This window comes from Schistocerca cancellata, chromosome 11 (genome assembly GCF_023864275.1).
Source record: "Schistocerca cancellata isolate TAMUIC-IGC-003103 chromosome 11, iqSchCanc2.1, whole genome shotgun sequence".
NCBI lineage: Eukaryota > Metazoa > Arthropoda > Insecta > Orthoptera > Acrididae > Schistocerca > Schistocerca cancellata.
This window is the reverse complement of record NC_064636.1, coordinates 83407817-83426418: the sequence shown is the minus strand read 5'-3', so window position 1 is coordinate 83426418 and position 18602 is coordinate 83407817. Positions and strand designations below refer to the sequence as shown.

Here is an 18602-nt window from a genome sequence, read left to right as displayed (position 1 = left end):
AGACGCACCATCGGTGTTTAACAACGTTTCAGTTTGAAATGACCGCTGATTGATCAGTCACTTTGATTTATAGCTTGGAACATCGTAATTCTCATCAGGCATGAAGCGATTACTTGTAAGTAACGAATATGCAAAATTACAATCAATAGCAGCATATAATACGGCATTTGTAATAAAAGTTTCTTAAAGTTTATTTAAGACAACGCTGCTTAGCCAATACCTCTACAGAATTCAAAATTTTTATAGGTTTTTAATTTTTTAAATTCATTGATGATTTTTTATTACGGAAAGACTGTGAATGCACCTTTAAGGTACGAAACTGGTTGTGGTTGTTTGAAAGGACTACAGCAAACAGCTAATGTGGTCATATGAACTATCATTCCCATTTTAATTCTAATTTGCTAATTACAAATGGTTCAAATGGCTCTGAGCACTATGGGACTTAACATCTGAGGTCATCAGTCCCCTAGAATTTAGAACTACTTAAACCCAACTAAACTGAGGACATCACACACATCCATGCCCGAGGCAGGATTCGAACCTGCGACCGTAGCGGTCGCACGGTTCTGGACTTAAGCGCCTAGAACCGCTGCGGCACATCAGCCGGGTGCTAATTACACCTTCCGTAATATTGTGGTACGACAGTTCCAATTCTGTCAAACACGATTTCATTGGAACCCTCAGTTTCATTGCATAGTTTTATGAAACACTTCCTCAGTATGCCTATGCGAAGCACCGTACTCCTGTTTCAAGTTCGATTGGGCCACTTCTGTTTAAATTCGGATGTTCAATAGTTTCTGTTACGCGCCTTTTCCTTCATATTTCACATGACCTTACGGGGAGAGGTCTGTTAACTGTATAGTTTACCAAGTTCAGATATTGTTAGAATCACAGAGGTGCAGTGAGTCTAAAAAAGTATTCGTCTAGTTGTTACTTTTTTTTTAAGAACTAAGTATATGTCACGTGAAAGGAAGGGAACATAAAATGCGTAGATCCAGTCATATGCAACGAACCTTGGTTAGCCATTTTTATTGATCGATAAGGAAATACAGGGCTATTATAAATGATTGAAGCGATTCCATAAATTCACTGTAGCTCCATTCATTGACATATGGTCACGACACACTACAGATACGTAGAAAAACTCATAAAGTTTTGTTCGGCTGAAGCCGCACTTCAGGTTTCTGCGCCAGAGCGCTCGAGAGCGCAGTGAGACAAAATGGCGACAGGAGCCGAGAAAGCATATGTCGTGCTTGAAATGCACTCACATCAGTCATAACAGTGCAACGACACTTCAGGACGAAGTTCAACAAAGATCCACCAGCTACTAACTCCATTCGGCGATGGTATGCGCAGTTTAAAGCTCCTGGATGCCTCTGTAAGGGGAAATCAACGGGTCGGCCTGCAGTGAGCGAAGAAACGGTTGAACGCGTGCGGGCAAGTTTCACGCGTAGCCCGCAGAAGTCGACGAATAAAGCAAGCAGAGAGCTAAACGTACCACAGCCGACGGTTTGGATAAACTTACGGAAACGCCAAAGCAGAAGCCTTACCGTTTACATTTGCTACAAGCCCTGACACCCGATGACAAAGTCAAACGCTTTGAATTTTCGGCGCGGTTGCAACAGCTCGTGGAAGAGGATGCGTTCAGTGCGAAACTTGTTTTCAGTGATGAAGCAACATTTTTTTCTTAATGGTGAAGTGAACAGACACAATGTGCGAATCTGGGCGGTAGAGAATCCTCACACATTCGTGCAGCAAATTCGCAATTCACCAAAAGTTAACGTGTTTTGTGCAATCTGACGGTTTAAATTTTACGTCCCCTTTTTCTTCTGCGAAAAAAACGTTACAGGACACGTGTATCTGGACATGCTGGAAAATTGGCTCGTGCCACAACTGGAGACCGACAGCGCCGACTTCATCTTTCAACAGGATGGTGCTCCACCGCACTTCCATCACGATGTTCGGCATTTCTTAAACAGGAGATTGGAAAACCGATGGATCGGTCGTGGTGGAGATCACGATCAGCAATTCGTGTCATGGCGTCCACGCTCTCCCGAATTAACCCCATGCGATTTCTTTCTGTGGGGTTATGTGAAAGATTCAGTGTTTAAACCTCCTCTACCAAGAAACGTGCCAGAACTGCGAGCTCGCATCGACGATGCTTTCGAACTCATCGATGGGGATATGCTGCGCCGAGTGTGGGAGGATCTTGATTATCGGCTTGATGTCTGCCGAATCACTAAAGGGGCACATATGGAACATTTGTGAATGCCTAAAAAAACTTTTTCAGTTTTTGTATGTGTGTGCTAAGCATTGTGAAAATATCTCAAATAATAAAGTTATTGTAGAGCTGTGAAATCGCTTCAATCATTTGTAATAACCCTGTACATACATCCATAGCGATAGCAAATTTGAAAATAATGAAGAATTTATTCAAGGGCTACTTCAAAAAGTATTCGTCCACTCATATATTTTTTAAATTTACAATCTGAAAATATGATTTCAATTACAAAAATTAATATTTAGTGGTATTTCCCTATGCAGCTATTACTGCTAATAGTCATTTGGGCATCACCTTGACCACGTTTTCCGTCAGAGAGGCTGGAATTTTGTCCCACTCCTCTTGAAATGCTTCTTTTAGGTCTCTCCTGTTACAAATGTGTCTTCTCCTGATGCTATCTTCCAATACATTCCAAAGGTGTTCAATAGGATTAATGTCTGGACTGTCCACAGCTCGTGGTCGTGCGGTAGCGTTCTCGCTTCCCTCGCCCGGTTTCGATTCCCGGGAGGGTCAGGGATTTTCTCTGCCTCGTGATGACTGGGTGTTTTGTGATGTCCTTAGGTTAGTTAGGTTTAAGTAGTTCTAAGTTCTAGGGGACTGATGACCATAGATGTTAAGTCCCATGGTGCTAAGAACCAATGTCTGGGCTTTGAGGAGGGGTGTTGTTGTACAGGAGCCACAGCCTTGTATTTAGAGCCGTGTGGTCTGGGTCGTTATCTTGTTGAAAAATGTAATTTCCTTGCCGAGCGGTTCTAGGCACTACAGTCTGGAACCGCGAGACCGCTAAGGTCGTAGGTTCGAATCCTGCCTCGGGCATGGATGTGTGTGGTGTCCTTAGGTTAGTTAGGCTTAAGTAGTTCTAAGTTCTAGGGGACTGATGACCTCAGAAGTTAACTCCTATAGTGCTCAGAGCCATTTGAACAATTTTTTTGTAATTTACTTGCAGACCTAATTTTTCGACGCTAAGATTCAGATTGTCTATTAAAATGTTGATATGCATATGGTCATCCATTGTACCTTGTATGAGCCCGCATCTCGTGGTCGTGCGGTAGCGTTCTCGCTTCCCACGCCCGGGTTCCCGGGTTCGATTCCCGGCGGGGTCAGGGATTTTCTCTGCCTCGTGATGGCTGGGTGTTGTGTGCTGTCCTTAGGTTAGTTAGGTTTAAGTAGTTCTAAGTTCTAGGGGAGTGATGACCATAGATGTTAAGTCCCATAGTGCTCAGAGCCATTTTTGTACCTTGTATGAAATGTAATTTTCCAACACCTGCAGCACTCACACAGCCCCAGTCCATCAGGGAGCCACCACTGTGTTTAACCGTTGGCACAAGATTGCGTGGCAACATCTCTGCAGTCTTCGTACTCCATACCATTCGCCTGCCATCCGACCCGAATACGTTATATTTACTCTCATCAGAAAATATTACTCAATTCCAGAAGTCTTCCTTTTTGAAACAATGTGTCATCGCAAAACGAACACGTTTCTTTCGATTCTGTTCTCTGACCCAAAATTTCTTGCGAGCTACCCGGCCGTGATACGCAGACGGCAAATCGTCGAGTAAAACTGAAGTGATATCAGGTGTTCCCCAGGGAAGCGTCCTGGGACTTCTGCTGTTCCTGATCTATATAAATGACCTGGGTGACAATCTGAGCAGTTCTCTTAGGCTGTTCGCAGATGATGCTGTAATTTACCGTCTAGTAAGGTCATCCGAAGACCAGTATCAGTTGCAAAGCGATTTAGAAAAGATTGCTGTATGGTGTGGCAGTTGACGCTAAATAACGAAAAGTGTGAGGTGATCCACACGAGTTCCAAAAGAAATCCGTTGGAATTCGATTACTCGATAAATAGTACAATTCTCAAGGCTGTCAATTCAACCAAGTACCTGGGTGTTAAAATCATGAACAACTTCAGTTGGAAAGACCACACAGATAATATTGTGGGGAAGGCGAGCCAAAGGTTGCGTTTCATTGGCAAGACACTTACAAGATGCAACAAGTCCACTAAAGAGATAGCTTACACTACACTCGTTCGTCCTCTGTTAGAATATTGCTGCGCGGTGTGGGATCCTTACCAGGTGGGATTGACGGAAGACATCGAAAGGGTGCAAAAAAGGGCAGCTCGTTTTGTATTATCACGTAATAGGGGAGAGACTGTGGCAGATATGATACACGAGTTGGGATGGAAGTCATTACAGCGAAGACGTTTTCCGTCGCGGCAAGATCTATTTACGAAATTTCAGTCACCAACTTTCTCTTCCGAATGCGAAAATATTTTGTTGAGCCCAACCTACCTAGGTAGGAATGATCATCAAAATAAAATAAGAGAAATCAGAGCTGGAACAGAAAGGTTTAGGTTTTCGTTTTTCCCGCGCGCTGTTCGGGAGTGGAATAGTAGAGAGAGAGTATGATTGTGGTTCGATGAACCCTCTGCCAGGCATTTAAGTGTGAATTGCAGAGTAATCATGTAGATGCAGATGTAGATGTAGACGTTTTGAAGGTATTTCTGATTATGTTGGTACATACCTCCTTTCCCCTAGACTCTAACTCCCCAACCAACTTAGGAGCGTTGATTTTAGGTTTTATTTCCCTCATGATAAATCTCACGTCAAAGTGTGAGAGCGTCCGGTACGTGTTTGGTTTCTTAATGATTTTGTTGTGCAAAATCGATCTATTATCGACTCAACCGTCGCTCTAGGTCTACCGACTACTTTAGCAAGTCGTAAGAAGATTTGCGTCCGCCCTCGTGGTCTCGCGGTAGCGTTCTCGCTTCCCGAGCACGGGGTCCCGGGTTCGATTCCCGGCGGGGTCAGGGATTTTTCCTGCCTCGAGATGACTGGGTGTTGTTGTGTCGTCTTCATCATCATCATTCATCCCCATTACGGTCGGAGGAAGGCAACGGCAAACCACCTCCATTAGGACCTTGCCTAGTAAGGCGGTGCGGGTCTCCCGCATCGTTCCCCTACGCTCTGTAAAGAAGCATGGGACTTCATTTCATTTCAAGAAGATTTGCACTCATTGTGTAAGTGCATAACAAGTTTCCTTTCGATCAGCGGCGTCTCACTACCCTTACGGCCCATGACGCTAATTGCACTGTACCGGCGACATTCAGAACCACAACAGTCGATAGGGTGGGGCCGGCCGTGCGGGATTAGCTGAGCGGTCTGAGGCGCTGCAGTCGTGGACTGTGCGGCTGTTCCCGGTGGAGGTTCGAGTTGTAATGTCTCTTGCAGCAGTCTCACCGCGATATTTTCAGAAATTTTATAAATTATATAACTCAGTACGTATCTCTATTCTTATCTTACCGATTATCAATGCAAAGTAGTTTCAAGCCCAATTATTCCTTGGAGCGTCCATTTACTCCATGGAATAGCTTCTCTGCTATCTATGTTTTCTCTTAGGAAAAAGAATAGAGACTTCCTGCCGATTAGTCGTGAAAGAAGGATGTATATGTATGTATTGTTGAGCTAGTCACCATCTTGATGAGATTCTGTATGAGAAGGAATTTAATACATGAGCTAAACCAAAGTAAGTGTGTTCGGGTATTATTTAACTGATTACTATTGACAGTGTCTGCTTACTACGCTGTGTTGCACGGGATCAGTGGGGAACGTCTGAGTTACACTGGACGAACCTGCCGTCTTGTATGCTCAAGATATCCAGTTACTTCAAATAAATAGGCTAACACGGTCTTACCAACAGATTTCCGGTCTTCCCTATGTGGTCACCGAAAGTTAATAATTATTACAAATGTTTCCAGGAGATCGACTGACAATTTTCGTCGCACCGAGACTTCGAAATTGCTTCACTGCCTTATGGAATTTAAGTTAAGCTCAATTTAATCAAGATAGAACAGTATTGAACTGTGTGAATGTGATAAGCCTGCTTTGTGAATGAAAATTCCCTTAACATGTGCATATTTTTACTATCATGATCAGTGAAGCTAAATCAGGCCGGTGTGAGAGAGGTTTTAAAATTTTTGGAAAAAAAAAATATTAAAGAGTCCTCCCTCGGGCATGGGTGTGTGTGTTGGCCCTTAGGATAATTTAGGTTAAGTAGTGTGTAGGCTTAAGGACTGATGACCTTAGCAGTTGAGTCCCATAAGATTTTACAACCATTTGATTTTATTTATTTTTTTTTTTTTTTTTTTTTTTGTGGGGCCGCGCCCGTTTGAGTCTAGCGTGTGCCTTGGGACGGCGCTATAGTTTACTCACTGCGCGCAGAATTTCAGCATGTTCAGATGGTGGACGGATACTTTATGAACTAGCTCTTGTATTACATTTTTCTGTTTTGTTAACACTGCTGTGGATTTGGATGTATTTCTTTCCTTGCTTTTCAACAAAAATGACTTACAGTAGTAATTCTTACATGACGGTCTGTTTAGATTTTGTATACAAATGGTTCAAATGACTCTGAGCACTACGCGACTTAACTTCTGAGGTCATCAGTCGCCTAGAACTTAGAACTAATTAAACCTAACTAACCTGACGACATCACACACATCCATGCCTGAGGCAGGATTCGAACCTGCGACCGTAGCGGTCGCTCGGCTCCAGACTGTAGCGCCTAGAACCGCACGGCCACTCCGGCCGGTTCAAAATGGTTCAAATGGCTCTGAGCACTATGGGACTCAACTGCCGTGGTCATAAGTCCCCTAGAACTTAGAACTACTTACACCTAACTAACCTAAGGACAGCACACAACACCCAGCCATCACGAGGCAGAGAAAATCCCTGACCCCGCCGGGAATCGAACCCGGGAACCCGGGCGTGGGAAGCGAGAACGCTACCGCACGACCACGAGATGCGGACACTCCGGCCGGTATTGTATACATTTCGTCTCATCTTACACAGACTTTGTTTTCTAAAAGATATGCAGCTAGACGAATACTTTTTGGACTCACTCTATGCTAAATGCTCAGTCATAGTCTCACATCACGGCACACAATTCCTGTAAATTACTGGCTTTTGTTTTGTGAGACAAACCTGGCACACGACTGTGTCCCAGCTGTGCATTCCATCACACTGAGACCAGGCAAACTTAGTGGCCAACACATCAACGTGAGTTCACCGTCGTGCTATTCAAATCTCTGAAGCACAGCCGTTGTCAAAAGGGTGCAGTGACTGGCGTGTCCTGCCACAGCTGTGCCCGCACCACCACCGAACACTGCAGTCACACCTCCCACGCAGCGCGCCATTTACACTGCTGGCCATTAAAATTGCTACACCAAGAAGAAATGCAGATGATAAACGGATATTCATTGGACAAATATATTATACTGGAACTGACATGTCATTACATTTTCACGCAATTTGGGTGCATGGATCCTGACAAATCAGTACCCAGAACAACCACCTCTGGCCTTAATAACGGCCTTCATACGCCTCGGCATTGAGTCAAACGGAGCTTGGATGGCGTTTACAGGTACAGCTGCCCATGCAGCTTCAACACGATACCACAGTTCATCGAGAGTAGTGACTGGCGTATTGTGACGAGCCAGTTGCTCGGCCACCATTAACCAGACGTTTTCAAAAGGTGAGAGATATGGGGAATGTGCTGGCCAGGGCAGCAGTCGAACATTTTCTGTATCCAGAAAGGCCCGTACAGAACCTGCAACATGCGGTCGCGCATTATCCTGCTGAAATATAAGGTTTCGCAGGGATCGATTGAAGGGTGGAGTCACGGGTGGTAACAGATCCGAAATGTAACGTCCACTGTTCAAAGTGCCGTCAGTGCGAACAAGAGGTGACCGAGACGTGTAACCGATGGCACCCCATACCATCACGCCGGGTGATACGCCAGTATGGCGATGACGAATACACGCTTCTTTGTGCGTTCACCGCGATGTCGCCAAACACGGATGCGACCATCGTGATGCTGTAAACATAACATGGATTCATCCGAAAAAATCACCTTTCGCCATTCGTGCACCCAGGTTCGTTGTCGAGTACACCATCGCAGGCGCCCCTGTCTCTGATGCAGCGTCAAGGGTAACCGCAGCCACGGTCTCCGAGCTGATAGTCCGTGCTGCTGCAAACGTCGTCGAACTGTTCGTGCAGATGGTTGTCGTCTTGCAAACGTCCCCATCTGTTGACTCAAGGACAGAGACGTGGCTACACAATTCGTTAGAGCCATGCGGATAAGATGCCTGTCATCTCGACTGCTAGTGATACGAGGCCGTTGGGATCCAGCACGGGGTTCCATATTACCCTCCTGAACCCACCGATTCCATATTCTGCTAACAGTCATTGGATCTCGACCGACGCGAGCAGCAATGTCGCGATACGATAAACCGCAATCGCGATAGGCTACAATCCGACCTTTATCAAACTCGGAAACGTGATGGTACGCATTTCTCCTCCTCACACGAGGCATCACAACAACGTTTCAGCAGGCAACGCCGGTCAACTGCTGTTTGCGTATGAGAAATCGGTTGGAAACTTTCCTCATGTCAGCACGTTGTAGGTGTCGCCACTGGCGCAACCTTGTGTGAATGCTCTGCAAAGCTAATCGTTTGCATATCACAGCATCTTCTTCCTGTCGGTTAATTGTCGCGTCTGTAGCACGTCATCTTCGTGGTGTAGCAATTGTAATGGCCAGTAGTGTATCTCTGTATTTGAATACGCATGTCTTCGGCGCCTCAGTCTATGTTATAAACGTGCTGAAAAGAAATCTCTTACCAGTTCCGAAAATGGTTCAAATGGCTCCAAGCACTTTGGGACTTAACATGTGAGGTGATCAGTCCCCTAGACTTAGAACTATTTAAACCTAACTAACCTGAGGCAGGATTGGAACCTGCGGCCGCTGTAGCAGCGCGGTTCCGGACTGAAGCGCCGAGAAACGCTCGGTCACATAGGCCGGCCACGGGTTCCGAATTGTATTTTTTTTTTTTTTGTCATCAGTCTACTGACTGGTTTGATGCGGCCCGCCACGAATTCCTTTCCTGTGTGAACCTCTTCATCTCAGAGTAGCACTTGCAACCTACGTCCTCAATTATTTGCTTGACGTATTCCAATCTCTGTCTTCCTCTACAGTTTTTGCCCTCTACAGCTCCCTCTAGTACCGTGGAAGTCATTCCCTCATGTCTTAGCAGATGTCCTATCATCGTGTCCCTTCTCCTTATCAGTGTTTTCCACATATTCCTTTCCTCTCCGATTCTGCGTAGAACCTCTTCATTCCTTACCTTATCGGTCCACGTGATTTTCAACATTCGTGTATAGCACCACATCTCAAATACTTCGATTCTCTTCTGTTCCGGTTTTCCCACAGCCCATGTTTCAGTACCATACAATGCTGTACTCCAGACGTACATCCTCAGAAACTTCTTCCTCAAATTAAGGGCGGTATTTGATATTAGTAGACTTCTCTTGGCCAGAAATGCCTTTTTTGCCATAGCCAGTCTGCTTTTGATGTCCTTGCTCTGTCCGTCATTGGTTATTTTACTGCCTAGGTAGCAGAATTCCTTAACTCCATTGACTTCGTGACCATCAATCCTGATGTTAAGTTTCTCGCTGTTCTCATTTCTACTACTTCTCATTACCTTCGTCTTTCTCCGATTTACTCTCAAACCATACTGTGTGCTCATTAGACTGTTCATTCCGTTCAGCAGATCATTTAATTCTTCTCTACTTTCACTCAGGATAGCAATGTCATCAGCGAATCGTATCATTGATATCCTTTCTTTTATTTCCATCATTGCTTCCTCGATGTACAGATTGAAGAGTAGCGGCGAAAGGCTACAGCCTTGTCTTACACCCTTCTTAATACGAGCACTTCGTTCTTGATCGTCCACTCTTATTATTCCCTCTTGGTTGTTGTACATATTGTATATGACCCGTCTCTCCCTATAGCTTACCCCTACTTTTTTTTCAGAATCTCGAACAGCTTGCAACATTTTATATTGTCGAACGCTTTTTCCAGGTCGACAAATCGTATGAAAGTGTCTTGATTATTCTTTAGCCTTGCTTCCATTATTAGCCGTAACGTCAGAATTGCCTGTCTCGTCCCTTTACTTTCCCTAAAGCCAAACTGATCGTCACCTAGCGCATTCTCAATTTTCTTTTCCATTCTTCTGTATATTATTCTTGTAAGCAGCTTCGACGCATGAGCCGTTAAGCTGATTGTGCGATAATTCTCGCACTTGTCAGCTCTTGCCGTCTTCGGAATTGTGTGGATGATGCTTTTCCGAAAGTGAGATGGTATATCGCCAGACTCATATATTCTACACACCAACGTGAATATTCGTTTTGTTGCCACTTCCCTCAATGATGTACAGGGTTATTGCAAATGATTCAAACGATTTTACAGCTCTACAATATCTTTATTATTTGAGATATTTTCAAAATGCTTTGCACACACATACAAAAACTCAAAAAGTTTTTTTAGGCATTCACAAATGTTCGGTATGTGGCCCATTAGTGATTCGGCAGACATCAAGGCGATAATCAAGTTTCTCCCACAGTCGGCGCAGCATGTCCCCATCAATGAGTTCGAAAGCATCGTTGATGCGAGCTCGCAGTTCTGGCACGTTTCTTGGTACAGGAGGTTTAAACACTGAATCATTCACATAACCCCACAGAAAGAAATCGCACGGGGTTAAGTCGGGAGAGCGTGGAGGCCATGACATGGATTGCTGATCATGATCTCCACCAGGACCGATCCATCGGTTTTCCAATCTCCTGTTTAAGAAATGCCAAACATGATGATGGAAGTGCGGTGGAGCACCATCCTGTTGAAAGATGAAGGCGGCGCTGTCGGTCTCCAGTTGTGGCATGAGCCAATTTTCCGCGGGCTACGCGTGAAACTTGCCTGCAAGCGTTCAACCGTTTCTTTGCTGACTGCAGGCCGACCCGTCGATTTCCCCTTACAGAGGCATCCAGAAGCTTTAAACTGCGCATACCATCACCGAATGGAGTTAGCAGTTGGTGGATCGTTGTTGAACTTCGTCCTGAAGTTATGACTGACTGATGTGAGTGCATTTCAAGCAAGACATACGCTTTCCCGGCTCCTGTCGCCATTTTGTCTCACTGCGCTCTCGAGCGCTCTGACGGTAGAAACCTGAAGTGCGGCTTCAGCCGAACAAAACTTTATGAGTTTTTCTACGTATCTGTAGTGTGTCGTGACCATATGTCAATGAATGGAGCTACAGTGAATTTATGAAATCGCTTCAATCATTTGCAATAGCCCTGAATATATTGGGTCTTTTCTAAGTTGGTTACAGTTACGTGAGCATTCAGTGGAGAATAATGTCACGGAGGCGTAATGTGTACAATGTAGCGTCGCAGCAGAGCGGGCCGAGTGAGAGCCGTTGCGGCGCGCACAGTGGTTGCTCACCTGGATGGACGGCGCGCGCGGCCGGCGTGAGCCCCGCGCTGCTGCTGGCTGCGTGGGCGGCGGGCCGCTCCTGCTCCACCCCGGCCTGCTCGATGTGGCTCAGCGACAGCGAACGGCCCTGCGGACACACACAACACACAGCGTCACACCTCTCTCTCTCTGACACTCTTACTACTGTCTGTCGTTATTAGTCTTATCATCATCACTACTCCTATTATCACTATTGTTGCCGGCAATAACTACATTAGTTCATAGCATTAGAATGCATCTTTTGAAAGTAGCACACGTCTCCAGAGTGAGATTTTTCACTCTGCAGCGGAGTGTGCGCTGATATGAAGCTTCCTGGCAGATTAAAACTGTGTGCCGAACCGAGACTCGAACTAGGGACCTTTGCCTTTCGCGGGCAAGTGCTGTACCAATTGAGATACCCAAGCACGACTCACGCCCCGTCCTCACAGCTTTGCTTCTGCCAGTACCTCGTCTCCTACCTTCCAAACTTCACAGAAGCAAAGGTCCCGAGTTCGAGTCTCGGTCCGGCACACAGTTTTAATCTGGCAGGAAGTTTCATTTCAGCATACACTCCGCTGCAGAGTGAAAATTTCATTCTGGAAACATCCCCAGGCTGTGGCTAAGCCATGTCTGCGCAACATCCTTTCTTTCAGGAGTGCAAGTTCTGCAAGGTTGTCAGGAGAGCTTCTGTAAAGTTTGGAAGGTAGGAGACGAGATACTGGCAGAAGTAAAGCTGTGAGGAGGAGGCGTGAGTCGTACCTGGGTAGCTCAGATGGTAGAGCATTTGCCCGCGAAAGGCAAAGGTTCCGAGTTCGAGTCTCGGTCCTGCAAACAGTTTTAATCTCCCAGGAAGTTTCAGTAAGACACGTTTTCGTCTACCCTGGTTTTTTGAAACTTTCCCACAAAAAAATGGTTCAAATGGCTCTGAGCACTACGCGACTTAACTTCTGAGGTCATCAGTCGCCTAGAACTTAGAACTAATTAAACCTAATTAATCTAAGGACATCACACACATCCATGCCCGAGGCACCATTCGAACCTCCGTCCATAGTGGTCGCGCAGTTCCTGACTGAAGCGTTAAGAACCGCTAAGCCACAGCGGCCGGTCCCGTCTCCCAGACATGATCCGTGGGATTCAAATAGGGAAAGCGTGCAGTATCTTACGTTTCCAAGAAAACATCAACCATCTGCACTCTATGAGGTCGACCATTACCATCCATCGGTACCAAGTCTGGGTCCACAGTACCTCGCAACAACCGCACACGAGGTCCCAAGGTCTCGCCTCCATACCTTACAGCAGTTAACCTTGCCGATTTAACCGTACAATTTCATGAAGAGCATGGTCAACATAACCCCTGCCCGCACAAGCATACTCCTTGCTGGAGTTTTTCCACAGTGTTTGGGTCCCGAAATCGCGTTTCACGTGACCTCCAAGTGCGAATCCGTCCAGAAATACTGTCCACACCAAATCTGGACTCATCTGTAAAAAGGTCATCGGCTCACCGTTCGACCGTCCAGGTGGCATGTTGATGGCTCCACTCTAGACGTTCCCTTCTGTGAACACATGCCAGAGGTAAACATACAGCAGGTCTCCGACAATAAAGTCCAATCCGCCCAACTCTTCTGCACACCGTACACCTCTATGCAAAACGTCCAGTGGACGCTACAACGTCAGATGCCAGTTGCCGTGCAGTATGAGGTGCATTCAAGTTCTAAGGCGTCCGATTTTTTTTCTCCGGACTGGAAAGAGATAGAAACATGCGCATTGTTTTAAAATGAGGCCGCATTCATTGTCAATACGTCCCAGAGATGGCAGCACAGTATTGCAGATGGAATTTTACCGCCAGCGGCGAGAATGAGAACTGTTTTAAATACTTAAAATTGCGAGTTTTCCTTACTTGAACAGCGTGCAATCATTCGTTTTCTGAATTTGCGTGGTGTGAAACCAATTGAAATTCATCAACAGTCGAAGGAGAGATGTGGTGATGGAGTTATGGATGTGTCGAAAGTGAGTTCGTGGGTGCGACAGTTTAATGAAGGCAGAACATCGTGTGACAACAAACTGAAACAACCTCGGGCTCGCACGAGCCGGTCTGACGACATGATCGAGAAAGTGGAGAGAATTGTTTTGGGGGATCGCCGAATGACTGTCGAACAGATCGCCTCCAGAGTTGGCATTTCTGTGGGTTCTGTGCACACAATCCTGCACGACGACCTGAAAATATGAAAAGTGTCATCCAGGTGGGTGCCACGAATGCTGACGGACGACCACACAGCTGCCCGTGTGGCACGTTGCCGAGCAATGTCGACGCGCAACGACAGCACGAATGGGACTTTCTTTTCGTCGGTTGTGACAATGGATGAGACGTGGATGCCATTTTTCAATCCAGAAACAAAGCGCCAGTCAGCTCAATGGAAGCACACAGATTCACCGCCACGAAAAAAATTTCAGGTAACCGCCAGTGCTGAAAAAATGATGGTGTCCACGTTCTGGGACAGCGAGGGCGTAATCCTTACCCATTGCGTTCCAAAGGGCACTACGGTAACAGGTGCATCCTACGAAAATGTTTTGAAGAACAAATTCCTTCCTGCACTGCAACAAAAACGTCCGGGAAGGGCTGCGCGTGTGCTGTTTCACCGAGACAACGCACCCGCGCATCTAGCTAACGTTACGCAACAGTTTCTTCGTGATAACAACTTTGAAGTGATTCCTCGTGCTCCCTACTTACCTGACCTGGCTCCTAGTGACTTTTGGCTTTTTCCAACAATGAAAGACACTCTCCGTGGCCGCACATTCACCAGCCGTGCTGCTATTGCCTCAGCGATTTTCGAGTGGTCAAAACAGACTCCTAAAGAAGCCTTCGCCGCTGCCATGGAATCGTGGCGTCAGCGTTGTGAAAAATGTGCACGTCTGCAGGGCGATTACGTCGAGAAGTAACGCCAGTTTCATCGATTTCGGGTGAGTAGTTAATTAGAAAAAAAAATCGGAGGCCTTAGAACTTGAATGCACCTCGTAGTGCTGGAGGGAATTGACACCATCAATCCTCCAGGACTGTTCATAAATCCGTAACAGGACGAGGGTGTGCAGATCTCTTCTGAGGAGCACGCTGCAGGGCATCCCAGACATGCTCGATAATGTTCATGACTGTGGAGTCTGGTGGCCAGCGGAAGTGTTTAAACTCACAAGAGTGTTCCTGGAGCCACTCTGTAGCAATTCTGGTCGTGTGGAGTGTCGCATTGTCCTGCTGGAATTGCCCAAGTCCGTCGGAATGCACAATGGACAGGAATGGATTTAGGTGATCAGACAGGATGCTTACGTATGTTTCAACTCTCACAGTCGTATCTTGACGTCTCAGGGGTCTCATGTTACTCCAATTGCACACGCCCCAACCATTACCAGCTTGAGCAGTCCGCTGCTGAAATGCAGGGTCTATGGATTCATGAGGCTGTCTCCATACCCGCACACGTCCATGCGCTCGATACAAATTGAAACTACCCTTGTCCGACCAGGCACAGTCATCATGATGTATCGTTCAATGGTTTGCACGCTGACACTTATTGATGTCCCAGAAATGAAATTTTTGGGCTGCAGTGATGTGATTTTACCGGATTCCTGATATTCACGGTACACTCGTGAAATGGTCGTACGGGGAAATCCCCACTTCATCGCTACCTCGGAGACGCTGTGCCCCACTATAACACCACGTTCAAACTGACTCAAATCTTGATAACCTGCCACTGTAGCAGCAGTAACCGATCTGACAACTGCCCCAGACACTTGTTGTCTTATATAGGCGTTGCCGACCGCAGCGCCGTATTCCGCCTGTTTACATATCTCAGTATTTGAATACTCGTGCCTACACCAGTTCTTTGGTTCTTCAGTGTATTTCAAAACGTCTGTTACTTTCCGAATAGCCCTCGTTATACTGTCATCACTACAGACGATAAAATCACATTAATACTATTTGTCATATGAAAACTGTTATTTCTCAAGTAACTACAATGTAAAAAAGGTACTGTACGTGCCAAATCCTGATCTGATGTAAGGCAGGACCTTACGGCCCTAATCATATCGGATAAATAAATAAACAAGAAACAAATAAATAATTAGTTTTAGGTTATTAAATGAGAAAAACAGAGTCGTAACATTAAATTACATTATGGACTGCAGACATCGCCGGGACGCACTTTATTGATGTCAGAAGTACGGTGTTTACACACACACACACACACACACACACACACATATATATATATATATATATATATATATATATATATATATATATAGGGTAAGTCACCTAACATTACGCTGGATATATTTCGTAAACCACATCAAATACTGACGAATCGATTCCACAGACCGAACGTGAGGAAAGGGGCTAGTATAATTGGTTAATACAAACCATAAAAAAATGCACGGAAGTATGTTTTTTAACACAAACCTACGTTTTTTTAAATGGAACCCCGTTAGTTTTGTTAGCACATCTGAACATATAAACAAATACGTAATCAGTGCCGTTTGTTGCATTGTAAAATGTTAATTACATCCGGAGATATTGTAACCTAAAGTTGACGCTTGAGTACCACTCCTCCGCTGTTTGATCGTGTGTATCGGAGAGCACCGAATTACGTAGGGATCCAAAGGGAACGGTGATGGACCTTAGGTACAGAAGAGACTGGAACAGCACATTACGTCCACATGCTAACACATTTTTATTGGTCTTTTTCACTGAAGCACATGTACGTTACCATGAGGGGTGAGGTACCCGTACACACGTGGTTTCCGTTTTCAATTACGGAGTGGAATAGAGTGTGTCCCTACATGTCAGGCCAATAGATGTTCAATGTGGTGGCCATCATTTGCTGCATACAATTGCAATCTCTGGCGTAACCAATGTCGTACACGCCGCAGTACATCTGGTGTAATGTCGCCGCAGCCTGCCACAATACGTTGTTTCATATCCTCTGGGGTTGTAGGCACATCACGGTACACATTCTCCTTTAACGTACCCCACAGAAAGAAGTCCAGAGGTGTAAGATCAGGAGAACGGGCTGGCCAATTTATGCGTCCTCCACGTCCTATGAAACGCCCGTCGAACATCCTGTCAAGGGTCAGCCTAGTGTTAATTGCGGAATGTGCAGGTGCACCATCATGCTGATACCACATACGTCGACGCGTTTCCAGTGGGACATTTTCTAGCAACGTTGGCAGATCATTCTGTAGAAACGCGATGTATGTTGCAGCTGTTTGGGCCCTGCAATGAAGTGAGGACCAATGAGGTGGTCGCCAATGATTCCGCACCATACATTTACAGTCCACGGTCGCTGTCGCTCTACCTGTCTGAGCCAGCGAGGATTGTCCACGGACCAGTAATGCATGTCCCGTAGATTCACTGCCCCGTGGTTTGTGAAACCCGCTTCATCAGTAAACAGGTAGAACTCCAACGCATTCTCTGTTAATGCCCACTGACAGGATTGTACTCGATGATTAAAGTCATCGCCATGTAATTGCTGATGTAGCGACACATGAAACGGGTGAAAGCGGTGACGACGCCCGTGTTTGTTACAAAACGCAACTGAAGAGGTTTCAAGCGTCAACTTTAGGTTACAATATCTCCGGATGTAATTAACATTTTACAATGCAACAAACGGCACTGATTACGTATTTGTTTATATGTTCAGATGTCCTAACAAAACTAACGGGGTCCCATTTAAAAAAACGTAGGTTTGTCTTAAAAAACATACTTCCGTGCATTTTTTTATGGTTTGTATTAACCAATTACACTAGCCCCTCTACTCACGTTCAGTCTGTGGAATCGATTCGTAATACGAGAATTATTGTAACAAAAACAAAAACCTATTCGATCGGTATAAACTGTAATGGTATAGAATACAACAGTCTGTGAGCAAAACTGATACGTTAAAGTAGTGAGAAAATATGATAGTAAGAAATATGATAGTAATAAAAAAGGACAGAGGCAGGATGTGAACCAAGTGTTTGTCAAATCGTAGAAACGCCGCACAGATATGGGAGATGAGGCAAGAACGAGCACATACAAAACGCAAACAGACATATGGATGGTACGTTAAAGTAGTCAATATCTAGGGAAGAATCAGAGAGACCATTAATAATGCAGGGTGCAAACAATCTCGTGTCAGCTGGTCAAAAGCAACATAAATATTAATGATGAGAATGTATAATGCAATAACGAAACGGCTGAAAGCCAAAAGAGATCATTAAAATACGAACTAAAGTAACGTACTGACGGCATGCACACCCGAACCACAAAACCCACTGAGAAGCTAAACAGAGACCGAAGAAACGACCTGTCACTTGGCAATACAACTTATAGCCCTCTGAACGCTTCGCTACATACATAAAGAAATAAAAGTGAAACATGACGCTAAAAAACTAACTGTCCCAATATCGTGAAAGTTATGCGGTACCGTAACGCCGTACGTCCGTATCGTCGTAACCGACATTCCACTTTTAAGATGGCTGTATGGACACAAAGTCAACAAATATTTAAAAAAGGAGTGTCAAAAATTCAGCTCTTCAAGGGCTAGCTATTTTGCACATAAAAAGTTACATTGGTGTGCTAAATGACTATGAATGAGCAAAACCTGATAATTTAAAAAGGAACTGGGGAAAACGAATATTTGTGAAATCATTCGTCTAAAAGTACGAAATAAAACAAATTACAGAGACATTTTAAGCACCTTTCAATGGTGATCGAAATCATGTACAGTAAGTGAGGTGCCAATTGAGAACTTAATGTTCAATGTTTAACTCCGAATCTTAGAATTTCGAAGAGTAAAAGAGGAAATTTCTCTAGAGGATTATGTAGACTGTGCTGTCTGCTGTTGTTTGGCACCTTATTTCCTGTAAACGTTTTCGAGCGTTGTTCAAAGAGGCGTGCAATGTTTATGCAACGTGCTTTATTCCGTAGCTTTGTAAACATTATTTTACAAAATATTTGATC

General features: G+C 45.1%; 1 protein-coding gene across 1 annotated transcript in view; it reads right to left on the bottom strand.

Moving 5' to 3' along the window:
• The window catches only part of LOC126108235 (uncharacterized), an 839799-nt gene that overhangs the window by 108419 nt on the left and 712778 nt on the right, over nucleotides 1–18602 (bottom strand). The window contains exon 4 of the mRNA XM_049913465.1: nucleotides 11609–11726. Coding sequence (XP_049769422.1) covers nucleotides 11609–11726 — 118 coding nt within the window. The remainder of the gene's footprint in view (nucleotides 1–11608; nucleotides 11727–18602) is intronic.